The sequence below is a fragment of the Lichtheimia ornata genome (assembly GCF_029851405.1).
Source record: "Lichtheimia ornata isolate CBS 291.66 chromosome Unknown scaffold00068, whole genome shotgun sequence".
NCBI classification, from domain to species: domain Eukaryota; kingdom Fungi; phylum Mucoromycota; class Mucoromycetes; order Mucorales; family Lichtheimiaceae; genus Lichtheimia; species Lichtheimia ornata.
In genome coordinates this window covers 1-22,712 of record NW_026695388.1, presented here as the reverse complement: position 1 = coordinate 22,712, position 22,712 = coordinate 1, and the positions used below count along the sequence as shown (strand labels likewise).

The window sequence follows — 22,712 nt, the reverse complement described above, 5'->3', positions numbered from 1 at the left end:
ATATCGCAAAGCATCGTTTTCAGACTTGGGAATTTGTGGATCAAGAGCTTGATGGATCTTGCAAATAGCTTCTTCAATGATCCTCTATAGTATACACGTTAATCAAATTCCTTCATAAACCAATAAAACCTTACCTTGGTTTGTAAGAAACGCTCTAATACAACTGGAACAAGCAACGAGTCATTCTGCTTATTCCGCGGCAGGTCCATTTGGCCAAGTTCGACCATTCTACAATACTGGCCGTTGTACAGTGAATTCACAACCATTTTCGAGCAGTGTGAAGATTCAATGTAAGGCATCTTCTACTTGATCCTTCTTGAGTGTCTTTATCGACGCGATAATCTCTGCTTGATCAACGTGGAAAGCACCTGCAGTGGATATTTTTTTCGTGTTTGTGTATCATCCACTGAGATATAGGGCATGGCTGATGGTGTGGTAGTGCTTCTGGCGATGGTAGCGAAACCTTGAAGACGCGCCATAGCGCTATCAATAGGTTCTTTGAAGTGATTGAGTACCAATTGAGCCTTTGAAATACTGGTTGGATCGTTTTCATTGTTGGTATTGATATCATCATAATTGAATGGTTTCAATTGAGCTGGTACAATGCGATGGTATTGGAAACGAGCTGTAGTAGACTGTGCCGCCTAATCCAGCAATGTAGATGCTCCTCTGAAGATCGTTACATTAGAAGGGATGTGATCAAGCGACGAGATGACTAGGCTTTACCTTATGTAAATAAGGGATGAGCTAGATGTCACAATGACAACAATGAAAATGAAATGCTACGCTATCATAAATATTAGTACATGGATCGCTCACAAAATAAGACCATCACCTTTGAGTTACTCACGTCAACTTTGGCTTTTGTGGTGTCAGCAATCAAAGAGTGATATGGTGGGAGAAAGAGATGTGTGGGGCGACAACATCATCCGTCTTGTTTATATATGCATGATGGGCGTGGGCACATTTACGCGAGCACAAAAAGGAGGGAAGAGTGATAAAACATGTATTTGCTAAGAATGCTGATGGGCTGATAGATTATTGGGAACCTTCACCAACAATGAGACACGCTACAGGGTAAAAGTACGCATTACAAATGATACCTGCCTCCCCTTTATCACGTTGCACTATAATGCAAGTTCTTCATTGTTAGACCCAATAAGCATTTCCAAATTCAGCAATGGACAAGGGATGATGAGATGACACGCATAAATCAACCTCGAAATTAAAAAGGCGGCCCTCTTTTCTTTGTTCCCCTTTCCATCACAACCATAACATGGAGAGCTCAGCTAAAGATTCCCAACCATGGAATCGCCTTGACGACATCGTACAGCTATCTTATACCGTTACAGGCGTAGACGTAATTTACTCTCAATACAACGACACCACCTGGCACCTTCACATCCTCTCGGATCAAAACAAATACTATTATGCGCGGTATCAAGGAGAGACGCAATTGGAAAAGCTTATGGTAAGAACAAGTGAACATGATGACAACATTGATTCACCATACATACCGGGGGTAATATAGCAAATACGTGAACCACCAGCTACATCACCAAGTGATTTCACTCGCTGGCTTTTGGAAAGCATCATTCAAGGCCGATCGGCTGTTTCAGATACCAGAACGGTAGGTATTGTTTGATACCATTCAATTAGGAAAACAGCTGACACAAGTGCATGTATCCATTTAGTTTACAGTGAGCGATCGTTCAACAAAGATAGAGATACCATTGGAGATTGTGGATGATGCAGATGCGTTTCGACGCATATCTTGGAGCCTTCTTCTCAAGGTAACAATACCATACGCTATCACCCACCATTGCATTTGAATTCAAACGTCATCGTCCTGATAGTTAGTTGAGCATGTACAAAACGAAGGATGCAGCATAAAATCATCTCATCAATCTTCAGGCAAAGACGACCAATCCACTACTTCACCATCCTCATTAACTCAAGAAGACTCTGATGCTCTTAAATTGAAACAGCAAAACGAGCTTTTGAATGCAAAGCTTAAGGCCGTAATGACACAGCATCAATCTGAAGGTTAGCTCGCATGAATCCATTGATGATCACATCTCTCATGGACCATATGAATATGTAGGAGTTGCTGATCATACCCCTTCACCGCCTGATTTAAGTACAACTAGCCATGCGCCGGTGAGTCAGCCTGCCGTTTTACAGCCCAGGCGGAAAGGAATGAGTCTTATCAATCCACGTATGAAAAGGTAAATGGGTCATTGTTTCAAAAATGCAAGGTTGTATGTATCTTTAACATTGATTACACAAAGACGACGTCATCCTGGCACAGATGGTTGATGGGATACTCTATTGCGTGTTGAATACATGGATTCATGTAGCATAGCTTTTGACAGTTGCATGAAGCAAACAGAATAAAAAGAGTGAACGTTTCTTTAACATTGTACATTTTAAAGGTATGTCTATCATAGTGGTCCATTGTCTACTAGTGTGATATAATAACGATCACTGCATGGATGATACCTGGATGCTTGTTAATGCAATGCTATATTCATGCATGTAAATGGGCCTCTTACCAGGAATATAGCCGAGGCATGTTAAGCCAATGTTGATGAGGAGATCGATTGAACAGCCTATGATGTATCAAATGGTTACCATGGGAACCATGTGGATGAGGTTTATACCTGCCTCGTTCAGCGAAGACGCCAACAGGAGGAAGAATGACAGCTATCAAGCAACGTATGATTGATCAATACCCACATTACAATATTATACGATCACAAAAGGTAGATTACCCAACGCAAACTTGCATATATCGGTAACTGTAAGTGGCATCGTTGATTGTATTTTAAAAGCAAAAGAAATGGTACAAAAAAGAAAAAGGATTGTAGCAAGGGTAACTAAACTAAAGAAAAGACCCCTCCTTGAATTCGCCATTTACCGATTTCTGCGGTCATACTGATCTCGGTGGTGTCGGGATGAGGATGATCGATCATAACGAGAGCGGTGGGGTGATCGAGATCTTGAACGAGAAGAACGTCGTCGTCGTCGTCTGTCGTCATAGTCTCGGGAATGTCGACTCCTATCATCACTTTTTCTTCTCCTTTCTCTATCAATGCTGGAATCACGTCGTCGATCTCTGGTGTTGGATCTACGGTCATCATCATCATCATCGCCATCTCTACGTTTGCTTCGTTTATCGTCACGATCCTTCTTTGATGCATCGTCTTCCCCATCCGATGAGAGCAAATCATTCCATGCGTTCCAACGACCATCATCGTCATCATCATCATCATCTTCCTCCTCATCACCTTGGTCACGTGTTTTTGCCTTGTCGGGTGATGCATTGTCATTGTGTCCATGTGCTGATTTGACGTCCGTTTTCTTCTTCTTGCGTCGACCAAATTCATCCCATTCATCGCTATCATCATCTTGTCTCGATCTCCTGTATTCGACCACCTCGTCACGTTCCATGTATCCACCACCAGCACCTTCTCGACGTGATTGTTGTGATTCAGAACCTGGCTGTGGAGCTGAACATTGGTTACATGTCTTGCGCCTTGCCCAGTTGATATTGCCGCATCTTTTCAGTGTATGTATGTATATGAGTAACCAAGAAGCCAATGTCTCACTATCAACGTGTTACTTACAATGCGCACTTCCAATCGTTGGCTGAAAAGAGACCCTGATGGATAAAACAAGGTAAACACACGGGCACAATTACAGGCATGTCTCTTTAGTTTGCCTTGTATTTCTCTGCACCATCTTTGCCAATGGCGGATTGCATTCCTCGACTAGGTCGCCTAGATTCGTGTTCTCGTCTCGACATGGTGTTCGTGTGGATCAAAGAAAATAGGGAACAAGAGCACAGCAAAGCGACGCGGAGATTGCGTGTGTGTTAAGGACACGTGCCAAATAGCAGCCAGCATCCATCCCGTTTCCAAGACAACAATGAGTTACTTTTTAGGATCTATCCGATGAGAGTAAATAAAGCATGTCCTTTATTATAATCACTAGATTGATGACCACGTGATGATGTCAATAGTAAAAATGAGCAATGCAGCACCATTTATATATTCCGGTCATGGGTTTTTATGGTGTGGTGTTGTTTTATTTCAACATTAACCCTTGTCTCACCATCATGGTCGTTCTCTTTCTCCTGTAATACAAAGAAATCATGTCATTGTCCAACAAGCTATCGATTCGTGATCTTGATCTCAAAGGCAAGCGTGTGCTTATCAGGTACTCGTTATGATCGACTTGTAGTAGTAGCAGGACATATAAATAACAACGTACATGTATAATAGAGTTGATTTCAATGTGCCCATCAAAGATGACAAGATCACCAACAATAATCGTATTGTGCAAGCGCTACCTACTATCAAATACGCATTGGACCAAGGGGCAGCAGCAGTGATCCTCATGTCACATTTGGGTCGACCCAATGGCCAAGTACAGAAAAAGTATTCGATGGAACCAGTGGCCAAAGAAGTTGAATCATTGCTCAAGAAACCGGTTACGTTTTTGCATGATTGTGTGGGACCCGAGGTGGAAAAGCAATGCCAATCAGCATCAGGTGGTCAAGTTATCCTTTTGGAGAATCTACGATTTCATGCCGAGGAAGAGGGTTCACACAAGGACGCGGATGGCAAAAAGATCAAAGCTGACCCCAAAGCAGTTGAGCAATTTCGTCAAAGCTTGACAAAGCTTGCTGATGTGTATGTGAATGATGCTTTTGGCACAGCCCACCGTGCACATTCATCCATGGTTGGTGTGGACTTGCCTCAACGTGCAGCTGGCTTTTTGATGCAAAAAGAACTCGATTACTTTGCCAAGGTGTTGGAGCATCCTGAGAAACCATTCCTTGCTATTCTTGGTGGCGCCAAGGTGTCTGACAAGATCCAGCTCATTAACAACATGCTTGACAAGGTGGATGAGCTCATTATTTGTGGTGGCATGTCGTTTACCTTTAAAAAGACATTGGACCATGTCAAGGTATTATAAATCTTCTTTACCTCGTTGCCTGTACATGGCGAATAACAAACAACCTTCACTTTTCCTAGATTGGCAAGTCTTTGTTTGACGAGGAAGGCGCCAAAATTGTCAAAGAGCTTGTGGATAAAGCCAAACAAAAGAACGTTAAGCTTGTGTTCCCAGTGGACTACGTGACAGCCAACGAGTTTAGTAATGATGCCAAGATCGGATATGCAACGGATAAGGATGGTATTCCTGATGATTGTCAAGGTCTCGATTGTGGCCAACAATCCAACCAAATCTTCCGTGACGAGATCATGAAGGCCAAGACCATTGTTTGGAATGGACCACCTGGTGTATTTGAGTTTTCCAATTTTGCTAAAGGCACAAAATCATTGTTACAAGCTGTGATTGATGCAACAGCCAAGGGTGCAACTAGTATCATTGGTAAGCAGTTTCGGAAGATGTTTTTTTTTTCTCTTTGGGGGGAGGGAAGGAAGGAAAAGGGGACTTCAATGGTGGTATGTCGTACGAGATGACCCAACCAAGTGCGTGGGGGATCGGCTTACTTTTGTGTATACTGGGGGTTAATATTTTTTATACTCACCACATGATATACTACTATGTAGGTGGAGGTGATAGTGCAAGCGCAGCATTGCAATGGGGAGGTGAAGATAAGATTAGTCACATTTCAACGGGTGGTGGTGCCTCTATGGAATTATTGGAGGGTAAAGAGCTTCCAGGAGTAGCAGCATTGTCATCAAAGTAGTAGTAAACAAGTGATGATGATTATTGTCATCGCATGGAAGTCAAATAAACATTGAGTATCACATCAGCGGCCAATAGAGCAAAGAGGAAAGCTACAAATTAGCGGAATCAGTCACCCACGTGCAATCTAGATTCGTAGACGATTCTCGGAATCCAATCCCATGGTTGCCTACTTCTCTCTTCTCTCTACTTTATTGCTTTTGCTGGCATCCAATCTACAAACTAGTGTTTTTTTATCTATCATTTGACTCTATTTGCTATCTCTTTTTTTTTACTCTACCAAGCACCCAAGATTCCCTTGGAGTGTGTGTCAATAACGTTAAAAGATGCCAAACAGCAATACATCGCCGTCGACGTATACGACCATGATGCGCGTCACCTCGAGTGGCCGACCGTATGCCAAAGTTAGTAATGATTGACATCTATCTCGATAATGTTCCTCTCTCTTGGGTATCAATGGAAATGAAACTGATCATCATCGCTGTTGCTGCTTGCAGGACATGTTTGACCTATGGTCAGCCTTTTTAATTCAGATTCCTCTTACCGATCATCGCTCCTTCTTCCGCACTTATCCTTCTACTTTCACCACTGAAGAAGCCGTCAAAGTCCTTGGCGATCTCAAGTTCACTCACGTCGTTCGTACAGTTGATCCCAACGATCCAACTCGTCATGTCGCAACACGCACTACAACCACATTCAGCATGTCACCCAACATGGCAAAGACCTTGGGCACCTACATTGTCAATGCTCGTTTGTGCGAGGATGCTGTCAACCCACAGAACCGTACCATGAAGGATAAGGGTATATGGCGTCCCACTCCCAAGGGCAAGTTTCTAGCACAAGAATTCGCTCAACGTGCCTATGTATCCATGAGCCATATGCATGATCCCTTGTCGCGTATTGGCAACTTCAAGATATTCTCATTGGAAAGGTTACGTGTGGATGATCGCCTTTCTTTTAGTCGTGTCAACTTGACGAATGCATTCAAGGTAAGAGAGTGGATGATTGCGTAAAAGTATACTCTATACTCATACACAACGCCCTTTTTTTGTCCTCCCATAACCCGGGAATGTGGGTGTGTTACCATAGACGATGATGGCATGGTTACCGACCGAACGATTGATTGCAGATGATCATGCGACAAATGTCAAAAAGAGAAATGCCAACGACTTTCAACACACCTTTTATGGATATCAATGCTTTGAATGGCTATGCGAATATACAACAACAGCATCACCTGAAGAAGCACAAGCGATTGCAGCAGAGTTCGTGTTATATGGATGGATTTGTGAGATCACCGACAAACCCGAGTTGCCTTCGGATGATCCCGATGCACCGCCTTCTTTCAGAATGACACAAAGCACACTTTATTATGTTACTGAACGCGGCCAAAAGGTGCTAGAATGGAATACGGCTTCAATGGATGAAAAGGCTAGCTCTGTTGCTTCAAGCAGTGATCAATCTGTCAGTGACAAATCGGAACTTGTGCAAATGCAACAATCACACGCAAATCGCTTGCTGCCTACTGAAAAGCACGCCAATCCAACAGGGGTCGTCAAGGCTACGATTGCTGAACAGAAAGAAAAGGAGCAAAAGCAACAACAACAGCAAAAGCAACAACAACAGCAAAAGCAACAACAACAGCAAAAGCAACAACAACAACAACAACAGCTATCTCAATCCACATCATCATCCACCCAAACACCATCGTCGGGGAGTAGCACCGGTGAAAATGGTAGTAACAGCAACAACAACAACGCACCCTTGGTACTCAATGCTAAGGACCGCAAATATGATTTCGGATTTTCGACTGATTCGGTATCGGACGAAAGTGTGGGCAACAGCAGCGATGTAAACAATGACGACGACGAATTGGATGAGACCACACGCAAGTTGTTACGACTACGTGCTAAGGGCGGTGGTTCGGATGATGGCAGTATCAGTGCTAGGAGCAGCAATGACAATGAGCATCAAGAACAAGAGGATTTATTATCATTGGGAGCACACAATCAACCGAAGGATATGCAATGGATTCGATTACGACAACTCTTACAGAATCGCTTGCTTCGAATTCATTTCCGTGAATATTTGAAGTCCACGTTTTGTGAAGAAAATGTCAACTATTGGTTGGATTATCAAGGATTGCGAAAGAGGAATCGAGAAGGTGGAAGCAACAAAGAATTGGGGATTGAATGCTATCGGATCTATGATCGATTTCTTGCATCCACGGCTGAAGAAGAGGTCAACATTGATCATGCTTTACACCAAGAAATCATCCATCTTGTCAAGAACAATTTCAAGGTGTCGGCTGGTCCGGCAACAACCGATCTCCCTTTCTCCTCGGGTGCTGTGCAGCAGATTGCATCGGCGACCAAGATACATGTTGTGCACGAGGAGGTGACACTGGCGAAACTATTGCATTTGTATGGCCGCGTCAATGATCATGTTTGCCGCACCATGGCCCAGGACTCGGTACCACGCTTTGCAAAGACTCAACGATATCGCGAATTACTTGCTGAAGGCAAGATCCAAGAGTAGTAATATCATCACAACAACAACATTACATTCATCATGTATGCTATATATGCCCCAAAACTATTTTTCTTTACCCCCCCTTCCTTCCTTATGCCTCTCCTTTATGCAAACGTATATAGCCCCATTATTCTCATCTCATATAGAACAAATATTCTCTGATCTCTCACACATACGCTGACAAATACATGTATCACATAACGCACAGCCGATACCAGGACCTACTATATTGATTGGATATCCGTGCCTTGTAGTGACAAGTGTGATGGGGGGAGTGGGAAGAAAAAAAGAGTTCAGATGTATCTGTTTTAGCATTAGCCTTGTATAACATGCTTGTTGTTACACCTTGAACTCGATTTTTCTTAATCGCCATGTACACGAATGTGTATGTCAATGACAGCTTGGGACCAGGGAGGCTTGTACATATTGTCAAATGCCCAAATTCGTCTCCTTCTCCTTTAACACAAGACTCACATGACCATGGAACAACCATCATAAACATCAACTTCATGACCTGCTTGTTACTGTTTATAGTTGACGCATTTACATGTGTGATGGCAGTATTTGGGGGGAGGTGGAGGTGTGTAATATGGTAGTCAGCAAGGGGTGATATTTGCTAATAACAACCAATAAATGAGTTAATGGCGCCGAAAGAAAAACAAAGAACCCGAAAAGTATATCCGTAAAGAAAAGAGACCACCATTGAGAACCAAAAGTGTGGTATGATAAAAAAGGGGGGATTGAACACAAAACTGTCTGTGCACGGCATATACAAAAGCAATACGCGAAAAAAAGATCATCATCCCGCCATACCGATGCTCCTTGTAAAATTTTTCATGATATTGATACTGATGAGTAGTAATCGTTGATACATACATAGGAGAGACATTAAAGACGTAAACGTGTTCTTTGTGAGGATGTCTATTCCATGCACTATTCATTCATTGTGTCATGGATGGCTACACAAAGAATTGCCTATCAAAGTAAAAAGGCTTCATCATACACGTACACCACTGCCATTATTAAACACCGCCTATAACATGGTCGTCGTCATCATGAGAAATGGATATGCATCTGAGAATTCCTCTTTTATGAACCCTATCCATTTTAGTCGTGATATGAAATGTCATCTTGCATACGGCTAATTTAACAGGCGTACAAAAAGGAGGAGGAATGAGAATTGAATCGACCGGATAAAACCTCGCGTGGTGCAAACCGATCTAATGATATCGAGATATGCACATCAAGATCCACCACCGCCCAAAAGCGACATTGGGATTCCGAAGTAGCGGTTGATCACATTTCTCTTGCCCTCCTCGCTTCCGATTCTTCCGCTTCATATGTCCAAAAAGCCGAGGATCATGATGATGGTACCATTTGTAACGTATCGATCCTTGTCTTTTCTTTTCTACTTCCGCTTTTGATCTTGTGTCATAGCAACACCAATTGCCATGGCAACCAAAGCAAGGCTGATCGTTTATCCTCCTCCATGGAGCTGTAAATCATAACCACACCCAGCAACGTTCTTTTTTCCCATACATCGATTGTGCCATGAAATGAAGTCGTACAACGTTAAAAGAAGCTATAGACCCATACCCATGGTTAGGAGAAAGACATTGCGGGGTAAGTACCTGGAAAATGGGTTGATGTGGAACGTAAACGAGACACCACCACGCGAGAAAAGGTGTCCCAGCAATTGGGTACGACTGAGATGTGAAGCGTTTCTTCCGTCACACAAGCATTGAGAATGGTGAGTAGTGCATAACATTACGTTGGATGGTACAGTAAGCATTTTTTTTGTTCAATGAGTCATTCATCTTCGATATATGCAAGTACCATGTGCAAGATCTTTTTCTTGTTACTAAGTAACAGGAGTACTACTGTAACCTAGCAAGATTAGCACCGCTCGTGGTGGATACGACGCATAATGACTTCGCTTTAAGAACGCCCATGCGGATGAGTATATATATACATGTAGCCCCGCATCACCTGCTCCTTAAGCGAGATCAATGGGAACCTCCAAACACTACATGGAAGAGAGGGAGAGGGGTTGATGAGGCAAAAGGTTAGGGTGAAATAGCAATGTCGTCGTCGTCGTCGATCCTTGATAAAAATTACTACCTTGTGCTTTTGACTTGTCACATATGCGGGGAAGAGGGATGCTTGTCAACTCGATCATCCTTGTGCGTACAACCGATATTGTAAAAGAAGATGGTGATGATCACCCATGTGCATATAATAATGTTTGTGCTGACCACCAGTCGTCGATAAGCAGCGCGTGTTACAAGGGACCAATGTATCCAGCATCAACAAAACAATGCTGCATCAGTATCCATACAGCTCCTTCTTACATATGCACATACTCCCTGCAATGCATCTCTTTTCAAACACATACACTCCTTCTCCGTCTTTTTTTATCCTGGTGTACTCTCAATAGCGTACATACCACCCTCCACTACTACTACTACTATAGTCCCCTTGTATCGGGTCGGCTTACATTTACACCACCACCACCATCACATTTAGCTCCTAAAAATATATACGCACCCACATGCATGTAATAATAGCAACTTTGAGAGATATTATGTATGACATGACACAATTTAGAGATGATACAAGGAATGGCTCTTACAACACAAAGATGATGGTGATGATGATAATCTCTGCTTTGATTGCCACCGTCGTTTCCGTGCTACAGATGCAGCTGCAGCGGCTGTGGGTGGTAATGAGATGAGGTATGCAGTAGAACACGGCCTGATTTCTTCTTCGTCGTCATCGGAAGAGGAATCATCGTCATCATGATAATCGAGACATGAGGATGAGGTTGGTGTAGAATGAACACGACGACATAAAGGTGGTTCAATTGAGTCATCATCATCAACCATCATTGTTACATCTTGTTGGCTATGGTCGTTGTTGTGATTGAATGCTGATGGTAAATGAGGTGTAGAGTAAGTGCTTCTTTTTATCGTACGCATAGATGCCATGTTCATCCTAGGAGCTGTTGGTATGCTGTTGTGTCTTGTTGTGGCTGCTTTGCTTCGTTCCTCTTCTTCCTTGTCAACAACCGGAAACAAATGGGTGGACATGGATGCAAAAGATGCGTAAAACGGTCTCTTCTTTTTGACTTGAGGAGATGACAAGGATAAGGATGATGATGATAATGTAGGTTGTTCATCATCATCGCAATAGTTGTAGTTATGCCTTCGTTTCTTAAGTCGACTTTCGCGAACGAGATCTGAAAGATAAGTGAGCTGTGAAGCAGCATCATCATCCTCGTCATCGGTATCAGCTGTATACAATGATGAAGCCGAAGCTGTGCGGGGATCAATAAATTCAAGATGGTCATCCGTAGTAGTAGTAGTTGCAGACCACAAAGGAGTGGTGCGTAGTTTGATAAAACGCGAGGCGTAACGCATCATGTGATGTGTGCTGGATGTCATTGAAAAAGTTGTATATAAGAAAAAGAAAAAGAAAAGGAAACTGCGAGAACAGACTTGTTTCATACTTTCTCTCCCTCTGGGGTATTAAAAAACGTTTTTGAGAACGACGACCCTGTTCTCGACAAGATCCAGGAGTAAGCACCCTTCTTTACTTTTTTCTCCTGATCCACACCGCCATCTTCATCTGTACGACATTGTGCCAGGTCTTCGGGTTGGTTGTTGTGGGCTGCTGTAGTATTCTTCTTCTTCCCACCACCACCACCACCATGCTACTCGTTCTACCATTGCCGATCATCTTTTTATGTGTTGCTAGGCTGTTTCATCATTGGAGATACTATCACGTTCTTTATAAATCTTCTTCATCATTAATGCACTACGCTATTTCTTGCATACGCCGCTTTGCAGGTCGCTTTACATATCACACATGTGGCCGTTTCTACTTTTCTCCTCCTAACATGTAGGAGTATCATTATCAGTGGTAATGTTATTGAATATGGAATGAAGAGGATGGTAAATAACAACGCTAAGTTAGCGGGTATGTAGAATACACTTGTCCATGACATTTACGAAAACAGCGCCTTCATTGCATGTAAAACAATAAATGCATATGGATTGGGTGGATCGACTAATATATTTTTGGGTCTAATACGTCTAATCTCTATATAAAGTTCAATCAGAGTCTATCCTCAGACAACCTTGTTACATATGCTCGTCATGTGTGCTCGTATGATAGCTCCTAGACCCGTCATTACTGGTATTGCAGATATGCTTGCATGTGCCGACTTGCATCGGAAGACCAATGGGTATCCAATGAGAGGGATCAAAGTCGTCGGAAGGTTCCGGTGCATGTTGATGTTTGGGTATTTGGTGGTGGTGCTGCTGCTGGTAAATGAATGACTTTCCTTTTAGTGCAATTAATCCTAGACTAATGATTAGACGATGCTCAATTTACAACCATCCCCATAATGGGGAACACGCCGCAAATAGAAAGAATGGGGGATGAAGGTTTGGATCAAGGAGGAAAAGAGGAGAAAGGGACCTGTACCATTTTACTATTTGAAAGTCAGTTTGCATGAATACCATAACCCTGCTGTAGATGATGTATGTAGCAAAAGTGTGAATACGGATGTCTTGGCGACATGTATCCAAGGAAACATAAACCAATCCATGTTGCTATAATCGTTGGTGATAAAGGTGGCGCTACAATTGGAGTATTAATCAACCCAGTAAATAGTGGTGCGTTGTTGTTTTATTTCCTTTCACCGATTGTTTCCTTGTTTCCTTTTTCTCTTTCTTGAACAACACAACCCGCATACCTCCCACACACACACGAGCCCCACTCATTAATCGCCGTGTCCTCATGCAAAAGCCTGCATCGTCATCGTCTTGTTCCAGTAATCCTTCTCCCATTCAACAATGCCGTCCTCGCCGTCAAAGCGTGTCCATTGCGGCTGCCGCTTCCGCCAACAGAAAAGACGACTCGTATTTGACAGCTGGCACCTCTTTGACACCATGGAAAAGCGCTGATAGCTTAATATCGACCAGCCATGACCAGTCATCATCATCGCCATCATCATCATCAAGAAAGAAGGATATGCATAATCTTTTTACGGATAATGTGCCATGGAGTATCACCCAACGGCTACGTAAATTCTCCCTATCACGGCCTACTTCATCATCAGCAGCATCGTCTTCTTCCTCCAAACACCCAACGACACCCACTGTTGTGGAGACACATACCATCAACAAGGATTATGATCCAACGACAGGCAATAAGATACTCAACAGCAAATACATGATCGTTCGTGAAATCGGTCGAGGCGTACATGGCAAGGTCAAATTGGCTGAGGATATTGAATCACATGATCTCGTGGTATGTAATAATAGCTAACTACAAGTCTATGATAGGGTGGCTGATGATGGGTATAATAGGCTATCAAGATTGTTGATAAGAGAGCACGGCAAAGGCAACTTGGATACAATTTGCTTCGAGGAGGTGGAGGTGGTGGTAATAATGTAAATGGATCTGGTGGACACATGAATGCTACAAGGCGCCTGGCGGATCAATATCGAGAAAACGAGCAAAAGATCAGAAGGGAAATTGCTATCCTGAAAAAGTGTGCACACCCACATGTTGTTCGATTATTGGAAGTGATGGATGATCCAGCGAGCCACAAATTGTATATGGGTAAATTATCAAAGTAGCATGTTATGAATGCATCATGGCTAATTGCATACATAGCTCTCGAATACATGGAAGGAGGTGAGATCCAATGGCGAGATGAAAATGAAATGCCGGTAATGGTTATGGAAGAGACTCGATCCATCTTCCGCAGCGTTGTCAGTGGTCTGGACTATCGTAAGTTTACGAGAAATGTGGGTTCTATATGCATCATTTCGATCCTGACGTGGGTAAATCTAGTGCATTATCAAGGCATCATCCATCGTGATATCAAGCCTGCGAATCTATTACTGACACGTGATCGGGTGGTCAAGATTTCAGATTTTGGTGTATCTTATCTCAATGAGCATTTGGCGGGCAATCAACATTCGATACGAGAGGAGGAAGAAGAGGAGGAGGAGGAAGATGGATGTTGTGATAAGATCGATCGAGAACTTGCAGAAACAGCTGGCACACCGGCTTTTTTCGCTCCCGAACTTTGCTCGACAGGGGGAGAAGATATGGGTGATATCAACAACACAAGCCATCGACGCCGTCATCGCATTACGAAGGCTATTGATATATGGGCACTCGGTGTCACGTTATACTGCTTTGTCTTTGGACGGTGCCCCTTTACAGCAGCAAATGAATTTGAGCTCTTCAACAATATCCCAAGGGAACCATTACAATTTCCGGACCCAAATGAGATTGGATTTGATATTTCAGATGCACTCAAGGATTTATTATATCGATTATTGACCAAGGATCCAGAAAAGAGGATAACCCTTGAGCAGGTTAAGGTAAGAAAGAACGAACAATGGATGCATTCATTCATCGTAAACTAAAACTTTTGCCTTGTGTAGCATCATCCATGGGTGATTGGAGATCTTGATCATCCAGAGCAATGGTGGCAAGAAGCTGATCCATGTCGGTACAAAGCTGTGGAAGTTACGGATGATGAAGTAAACCATGCGGTGACAATGATGGTAAATGACTTGCATGAATTAGGAGAGAGAGGGAGTACATCATCAAATGACTCACACGCATTTGCAGGATCGAATCCGTAAATCCATTCAAAAGTTATCATCATCGCTTTCGCATTTGACACAAGGAATCACTCGTAAACGATCCAAAACAGTATCCTACTCTTCTACCAATGACAAAATCACTCCACCACCATCAGCGCCTCAATCTGCAACACCAACGAGTGGCAGCAACAACAACAAACAGCATCAAAATCACTCATCATCACCATCATCTTATCACCGACCCCATTCCTCCTTATCCGATGATACCATGCAAAGCTCACGTTACCCATTGGAACATCAACCATCAACCACCACCACAAGTTATGAGGAGAACTCAAATGGATACTATGGCGACGACCGACCCACATTAGATAGAGAAGTGTCAACAGCATCCTCATCCTCGGACATGCCCATTATGATAGGCCGTTATCGTGGTGGATTGGATTTGAAAGGATAATAGAACAATGAGAGAAGGAGCATATATGTGTGTTTGTGTTTGTTTTATGTACAAAGAATTCCATTATTTACAAGAGATGCGTATTGGGTTAAAAAGGATCTCAAGGGGAATAAGGTGGGGGAGGAACGGTCATGTCATTGGTGCCATGTTGACGTTGGAGTTGATAATGGAGATGCTGTTGTTGCATCGTGGGTGTGGGTTCCATGATCATAGCAGGTGCAGGTGCTGTAGGAGGTGATGTCGCTGAAGAGGACGTGGCAGCTGACGATGATGATGCTGAAGATGTGTTTCGAACAACAGCAGAGGAAGATGGGTGTTGCTGTTGTTGATGCTGATGTTGTTGTGATGGTATGGGTTGCATGGTAATTGTATTAGAAAATGGATCGCCTGGATCACCTTTGCTCTTGAGCATCCGCACTTTGCGACGATAATAGACAATACCAGCAATGGATACAATGGCCAAAACGGCGACTACCACAACAACAACAATGATGGCAATGTGCACCTTGTTGGTGCCGTTGGATGGTGGATCATCCTCGTTGCCATCTAACGATACGTTGGTGCACTTGTTTTGGATGCACAATAACGAGTTGTTGCACTGATTCGTCGAGTCGCAAGTAGCGTCTTCTTCAAGCCTATCAACGCAAATGCCTGTATCCAAATCGCAAAAGGTAGATGGTTCACAATCGCTGAGATGTGAATCAAGAGGTCGATCGGTATCGGCTGGAGGCCATGGGATAATAGTTTGGTTGTCTTTAATGTGAGCTGTGTCCTCTGAAAGGTAGTGTAATGTCGGATTCGGAGATGTGACACAGGGCGTGTGCCAACGTGCTATTTCACCCACAAAGACAGGCGACTGGTTCGGTTGCTTAAGTACCCATCTTGGCGTGGTATGAGTATCTCATCATCAAAATAGCAATAGATACAAAAAGTATACTTACTGTGAGTTGTGTTGAGGACGACATTCAATAGATGTTGAAGAAACAACGCACACTTGAGAACTATCTGCACATGGCCAGGTACAATTTACCACGACGTGAGCGGCTTGGCATATGGATGGGAGGATTAGATGCAGTATATAAATGAGAAAAAGGAACATGGCATGACATGGAGGGCATCAAACGAGCAAAAGAAGGAGGGGAAGGAAAAGAGAAAAGAAACCCGGTTAATAACAGCAAATGACACCAGAGAAAGAAAAGAATCGCTGGAAAGGTACTCGGAGTTCGGTTGTGCGACCATGGTCCGTGAATATCCATTTCTCTCTCTCTCTTGTTTTCTTGTTTGTGTGCTCTCAAGTATGCTAAAAACACGCTTGTGCATATTTGCCTGGGTATGGGTTGTAAATGTCGATCTCCAAAATGAGACCATTGGGGCGTTTTACAGTCTAAAATGTGTCACATCGTAGTATACCCATCGATGACAATGGAGTTGTCCCCTATTTGTTTGCGTGTTAGTGTCAATTGACGTACACATACCCATGCAGGGACCACAACAAACATTCATCCATGGTGGCTAACGATTGTTCTTTTGGCTTGTCGCTTCCCCGCCAGTTGAGAAAAAAAAGTTTTCCTTCTCCTCTTCTTCTGGCAATATCCATAACGAGTAATCTTGTAGAACGGGGAAGATTGGTAAAGCCGAATATTATCCGTAGTTCTTTGTTGTTATGGATTTCAAATAGTGAACAGCACAAGGCCACTCTACTACATTCAACGATTTTGTTTCTTCGTATTTCGTATGTACTGTGCTTCCCTTTTTTATTTGACATCTTGACAAAGGATGATATACATCATGTGTGTACCTTCCCAAATAAGTTTGGTATCCATCTACAAGCCGAGTGGGCAATATGCATAGGTGCATATGCTTTATGCTGGAGCCAGGCATATACTGATGCTAGCGGGCGATCATTAAATTTGCTTATAGGGCACGCTTCTTATTGGATAACAATTCCAAACATCGGATGCAATTCTTGTCAGCGGACCCGCATGATGATGGTGGGTTGTTGTGTTGTTTTTATGATATCACCCTACAGCGTGCAAATCCATTGATACCTTAAATTCAAGCCAAATGATAATTTTTGGGGTTGCTAGCTCTGTGGAAACATGACATCAACCACCTATGTAGTATAGTGGATCCAAAAGTGCTCGTGTAGAAGATTGGTTGCCTACCACCCATCGTCATCGAATCACTCAAAGCGTGAGTTAATGTAATGCGAGCTATAGTTTTCTCTCTCATAAGATAAAATGTGTTTCGAGGGGTCATGGATTGGCAAATTGCAAAGCCAAAGTGACACTCACCATGCTTGAGGAATATACCACAGGGCATGGATCATGGTGAAGAAGGTCGAACACCAGCGTATATGGGCAATACGATCAAATCTGGTAGCATGGCAACGTTTACGCGGTTGCTGCAACAACATGCTTACATAGAAACGTTATACAAACAAACTCAAATCAATCCAATAGCAACCATTATTAAAGATGCAGGGCTTGCCTTGTATCCAAAGTGCTCCCACTTCATCCGTAGGTCTGTGGGTTAATGGTACGCCGTATCACTGGATGTCTTTATTCTTGGCAGGTGAGAGCCAATTGATGGGCACGGTTACTATTCTGGTTGATGCAAAATGTCTCATATTTGTCTGTGTAGCAATTGATGTGACATTAATAGAACATGTTGATGAGAGATGTTATAAACAATCAATAGTATAGGGCTGAGAGAGATGAATGATGTTGCTAAAGGGTTAAGTACATTACATGTAGAATGACCTATACAGCTTGACACTATGCTGGGCAAGTCATTGTATCAACCCCTGACAAAAGAAAAGGCTAATGATAGTAATAAAGAGCATTTACCTGGGTTGCAATTGCTTGTGTAGCGCTACAGCTTATTTTCGCCATAACAGGTGGTCGCCGCTTCAATGGCACATAAACAGAGGGGACACTTGCCGCACTCTATTGGGTGATGCGAGTACCAGCATGATGGACTTGCTCACTTGATTGTAGTACATGCATACGACGATCAAACGTCCAGACCCTTTATTCTTGTCTCCTTACAATCAAACTTTCTCTCTCTCTCTTCCTCTTTTCTTTTACTCCCTTTTCCCTTCTTTCATCCACAAATGCAAGAATCGATGAGTCGATTACCACGGATATGCGGGTTACGACGATTGGGTCTAGTCTTGGCTCTTCTATTTGTCATTTTCACAGCTACTATTCTACGACCTCAATATCCATTATTCGACCAAGATTTCAGCATCTCCTCATTCTCAACAGCTCCCAATCGTGACAATGTCATTGACGATGACATGACATTACCAGCTTGGCCTGTTCAGGTTGCTGATACGGGCGTGTTGGCGCGTCAAAGCTTGTACACACGTAGCATGTTTACGCCAGACGCCACATCGCATAACCACTTCATCCCTGTCAGCGCAATCATTACTCGCCTGTCGACTGATCCACGGGCCATCCATCATATTGTAAGGCACTTGTTGAAGTATCCATTCATCAAGGAGATCATTGTGGATGATCCATTCGACAACATTGATTTGCAGGTAATCGATAATAGAAGAGCATAGGGCATACAACTGATTGAGTGATGTGTATTATGGTAGCTGTTCCAAGATCTCAATTTCAATGGCTCGACATCCAAGCCTGATGACGATGTTGCATTCCATATTGTACACAACGACAACCGGTTCACAACATGCGCCACGAATACCACTCATCGTACATGCTACTTTCAAGATGATTCGGCACTCAATTTATTCATGGATACGCTTTATACCAATCACATTCGACATCCTCATTTATTGCATGCCAACGTTCGGGCTTCTCGATATCTTGATCATCAAAAATGGCGATTCCAAAACAACAATGGCAAGTCTGGAATGGATATAGGTGATGGATGGATGGGTGGATCAATCAAATCCTTACGTATGCTAGTGTAGATTTACATACAGGATACGCTGATGTCCGGTATGGTGCCATGGCACCTCGTTCCGCTGCCGAAGCCTTTGTTCAACATGACTCGGAGAGTGATTCCGTAGACTATCCGGAAATTCGATTTGCGATCAGCATGAATGAGTATCCATGGGTGCTAGCCAACTCGCTTTTGACACTTGGCCGTGAACCAAAACCTGATAAAGGATACAGCAACCGCCCTAGGATGCAAGAAATTATGGTAAGCAAGTACATGATTGATACCTGGATCATGCAAGATGTATATAACCAATTCCCCACTCATAGTATGATACATTGCGACAACTTGAAGATCGACATCCTGAGGCTACACAAGTGGAACCATCAGTAACAGAACGTGATGCTAGGTAGATCATCCTATGCTAACAAGCAATGTTTGAGTCTAACTTTTATTTCTCAGGGCATCATGTGGCAATGATCGATGCATGTTCACCACCAATTTGAGCCCGATTCCAGATAATCCAGCACTGGTTGGACGAAGATTCAGCACCAAGGATATCACTAGCATTCGACAATGGGAGACGTTATACCACGACATGGACATTCCTATGCAACAACCATGGCTCTCTCATCCATTCCATTATGCCGTTGATCAAGATGCTAGCACATGTTGGAATTCATATCACTGTATGTATCCTTTTATGCAATGGTAAATGATTGACTAACTAGAACCATATGACACAGATCCTCAAATTGGTGATTACGTTGGACTTGATATGGTGGGCACGATGCGAGCAAAGCGCGTGATTCTTGATTTGGGACGTAAAATCCTTAATTCAGATGACCTATTTACCGTGTCAGTCGCCAAAGAATCAAACCATTGGGTAGGTGGAAATTGGGGGAGGGGATCACGTTACATGAATGTTGACAAGATGGGCTGTTGTTTATATTAGGTGAGCTGCAAGATTTCAAAATTGGAGGAGTATCACACGCCAAGACGAGTTGCGATCCGGATCCATGAATGTCCTGGCGTACAAGATTGGAGTTCTATACGCATCACCTTTACAAGGGATCAAAGAGAACCACTTGAACTCTGCGGAATGACGATCGATAATATGGTGCTCTAATCACATCCTCACCAATATTACCTTACATCCACATTTCATTGTATACAATCATTCACATCCACTTCGTAGTATATACCTCCCGCCATACGTTAATAAAGTAACTATCTTACAAGATTAAATCACAAGAAGGAATGTGTGGGACGAGATGAGTGATACCATCTATCTACAGCCTTCGCTCAAGACACAATGAATCAATCAGACCCTTTCTCTTTCATTCTTTTCCCTTTTATCACAGCATTCATAATAGCGGATATACTTCTACAGCTCTGCATCTATCTTTCTATAATGCAATGGAACCAACACCCACACACACGGAGAAGTCCAACTCAGGAAGAAAGAAAGTCTCTTAAACAAGAAATGGTTGGCCAACGTAATCCTGTATACGTCAAGGTAACCGTTTAATCCAACATCATTCACAAGGAGATACATTGAGGGGTACAGCAAACTGCTCCAGTGGGGGGATACATCTGTTTGAGAGTTCTCTATCCTTTGAGCATGGATTGTGCAAAGGTGAATGGATGGATGTGGATGGTGTTTGATGCGCGGTGAGGAATAATATGGATGGTGTGTCAAAACATGAAATTGGACAATGATGATGGCTGTACTTGGTTGTCAGGTTGCACAAAGGACGATGATAATAGTAGCTGCCATGGAATAATCAATAGCACCAAGCATAATGGTCAAGTTGGCAATGGATACACTCTTGTTCCACGCGTTGTACATACCCCAATCCCTTCCATCCCATGTACCAAAGTCATATCCATATCCATATCCATATCCATATCCATATCCATATGAATTCGTATGTATTGAACAAAGTTGCTACACGTAAATAAAGCTGCTTCTACACAAAGGCTATCTGTTGTACACGTAAAAAAGGCTGCAAAACAGGTTGCTGCAAGTAAAGAACGCTGTTGATACAATGGTGCAATAACCTTGCTAATGGTAACTGCTGGAATGAATGCTGTTACGTTTGATTGTGATCGACGAGTGTGCAAGAGCGTGTGTTGTGTCAAGAGACTCGTGTGTTGTAGTAGAGTGACAAAAAGGCTGTATACACGCCATGGACTTGCCATTCAGTTAAAGACAATCGGATCAAGACAAGTGCAGGATTGACATGATGGGTTGAATAAGGTCAATCGTTGGCAGGTGGTAGTTGTATACTTGAATGGGCCAACAGTTGAGAATGGGAGGAAGAGACAAGAAGTTGTAGGGAGTGGAAGAAGTGGAAATTAAAAAGGCGGGACACCTCCTGTATAAATGCATGAACACTGTACATCAAACCTTGATATTGAGATTCCCCCCTCTCGAACCTGAAGTTTTCACACAAGGTGCTCTGGGACATGCTGATCAACGCTATTCATTTAAAAACCACAGGCTTCATTGTGAAGATTTAAAATGCGGGGTGGCCCAAATGTAGGAGAGGCGATGAACTGCGGGGGCATAAGAGTGGACGGCCCACCGCCCCGAAGTTGCCTGCTTCCAACTTGAAAATTGGTCAGAAGGGTGCTCCGAGCATGTTGATCAACTTTTTCTAATAAAAACCTCACGCCTCATTTGAAAATTTGGAATGGGAGCGTCCAAAAGTTTGAAAGACGGAGACATTCGCAGGGTCTGCGATTCATTGATTTTCATGTTTGCTCTTCCAGCGTAGCTCAGTCAAATCGGCTCGGATCAAGAAACTTGAATGATGGAAATGCTCGGCTGGAGCAGGAGAATCGTTCACATGCATTGGTTTCGGCAACAATGGTGAATGGGAGGAATGGGCTGTTAGCTCGCAATGTATGGGCTATTGTCAATAGTATACAGTATCATCCTTCTATCCTTCCAGCCATGCAAAGTAGCTGAGTTACACAAAGAGGTACCTCTGCATCTTTTGCTCTGCCAGGGTCCAGCTACTTTACATTAAACAAAGACCACTTCTCATATAGCATCACGCTTACAAACATAAAGGTGCCTGTATCTCCAAACTTTACAATGAAACGTGGGGTTTTGAATAGAGCAATGGGCTCGGCTTGGCCAACAGCACCTTGTGTGAAAGTTTCGCGTTCAATGTCGCAACTAGCCCAAAAAATATTTTTTGGTCGTCGAAAAAAGTTTCAAGAGGTCGACCCCAGGATCCAGTTTGGCTGGTGGCGACATTGCGAAATCTGGGATTGGCAAGCTTGATCGTGAAACTGGCACCCAAGGTGCAGTTGGCCAAGCCGAGCACATTGCTCTGATAAAAACCCCACGTTTCATTGTAATGTTCGGAGATACAGGCACCTTTATGTTTGTAAGCATGATGCTACACTGGGGGTAGTTGCTCTAGACAGAATCTATTTCATAT

At 43.1% G+C, this 22,712-nt stretch overlaps 8 protein-coding genes across 8 annotated transcripts; 5 read left to right on the top strand and 3 right to left on the bottom strand.

Annotated features, from left to right (window-relative positions):
• Positions 1-1,276: 1,276 nt before the first annotated feature.
• O0I10_010317 (uncharacterized protein) lies at positions 1,277-2,319 on the top strand (the record flags this gene model as incomplete). Its single annotated transcript, XM_058490299.1, has 6 exons — positions 1,277-1,471; positions 1,532-1,630; positions 1,695-1,793; positions 1,857-2,046; positions 2,105-2,228; positions 2,292-2,319. 6 exons carry the CDS (start codon positions 1,277-1,279, stop codon positions 2,317-2,319), a joined length of 735 nt encoding a protein of 244 aa, XP_058338895.1.
• A 597-nt stretch (positions 2,320-2,916) lies between these two features.
• Positions 2,917-3,808, bottom strand: O0I10_010316 (uncharacterized protein; the record flags this gene model as incomplete). The annotated part of the gene is made up of 3 exons (XM_058490298.1): positions 2,917-3,562; positions 3,630-3,664; positions 3,725-3,808. 3 exons carry the CDS (start codon positions 3,806-3,808, stop codon positions 2,917-2,919), a joined length of 765 nt encoding a protein of 254 aa, XP_058338894.1.
• A 348-nt stretch (positions 3,809-4,156) lies between these two features.
• Positions 4,157-5,722, top strand: O0I10_010315 (phosphoglycerate kinase 2; the record flags this gene model as incomplete). Its single annotated transcript, XM_058490297.1, has 4 exons — positions 4,157-4,221; positions 4,287-4,974; positions 5,043-5,400; positions 5,583-5,722. The coding sequence occupies 4 exons, from the start codon at positions 4,157-4,159 to the stop codon at positions 5,720-5,722; spliced, it is 1,251 nt and encodes a 416-aa protein (XP_058338893.1).
• A 325-nt stretch (positions 5,723-6,047) lies between these two features.
• On the top strand, positions 6,048-8,259 carry O0I10_010314 (uncharacterized protein; the record flags this gene model as incomplete). The annotated part of the gene is made up of 3 exons (XM_058490296.1): positions 6,048-6,125; positions 6,219-6,710; positions 6,811-8,259. The coding sequence occupies 3 exons, from the start codon at positions 6,048-6,050 to the stop codon at positions 8,257-8,259; spliced, it is 2,019 nt and encodes a 672-aa protein (XP_058338892.1).
• A 2,597-nt stretch (positions 8,260-10,856) lies between these two features.
• On the bottom strand, positions 10,857-11,696 carry O0I10_010313 (uncharacterized protein; the record flags this gene model as incomplete). The annotated part of the gene is made up of 1 exon (XM_058490295.1): positions 10,857-11,696. One exon carries the CDS (start codon positions 11,694-11,696, stop codon positions 10,857-10,859), a length of 840 nt encoding a protein of 279 aa, XP_058338891.1.
• A 1,360-nt stretch (positions 11,697-13,056) lies between these two features.
• Positions 13,057-15,342, top strand: O0I10_010312 (uncharacterized protein; the record flags this gene model as incomplete). The annotated part of the gene is made up of 6 exons (XM_058490294.1): positions 13,057-13,569; positions 13,629-13,884; positions 13,939-14,055; positions 14,119-14,657; positions 14,721-14,843; positions 14,911-15,342. The coding sequence occupies 6 exons, from the start codon at positions 13,057-13,059 to the stop codon at positions 15,340-15,342; spliced, it is 1,980 nt and encodes a 659-aa protein (XP_058338890.1).
• A 100-nt stretch (positions 15,343-15,442) lies between these two features.
• O0I10_010311 (uncharacterized protein) lies at positions 15,443-16,441 on the bottom strand (the record flags this gene model as incomplete). The annotated part of the gene is made up of 2 exons (XM_058490293.1): positions 15,443-16,223; positions 16,284-16,441. The coding sequence occupies 2 exons, from the start codon at positions 16,439-16,441 to the stop codon at positions 15,443-15,445; spliced, it is 939 nt and encodes a 312-aa protein (XP_058338889.1).
• Positions 16,442-18,457: 2,016 nt separating this feature from the next.
• O0I10_010310 (uncharacterized protein) lies at positions 18,458-20,383 on the top strand (the record flags this gene model as incomplete). Its single annotated transcript, XM_058490292.1, has 7 exons — positions 18,458-18,889; positions 18,950-19,214; positions 19,286-19,518; positions 19,584-19,663; positions 19,717-19,943; positions 20,001-20,140; positions 20,210-20,383. The coding sequence occupies 7 exons, from the start codon at positions 18,458-18,460 to the stop codon at positions 20,381-20,383; spliced, it is 1,551 nt and encodes a 516-aa protein (XP_058338888.1).
• Between the last annotated feature and the right edge of the window lie 2,329 nt (positions 20,384-22,712).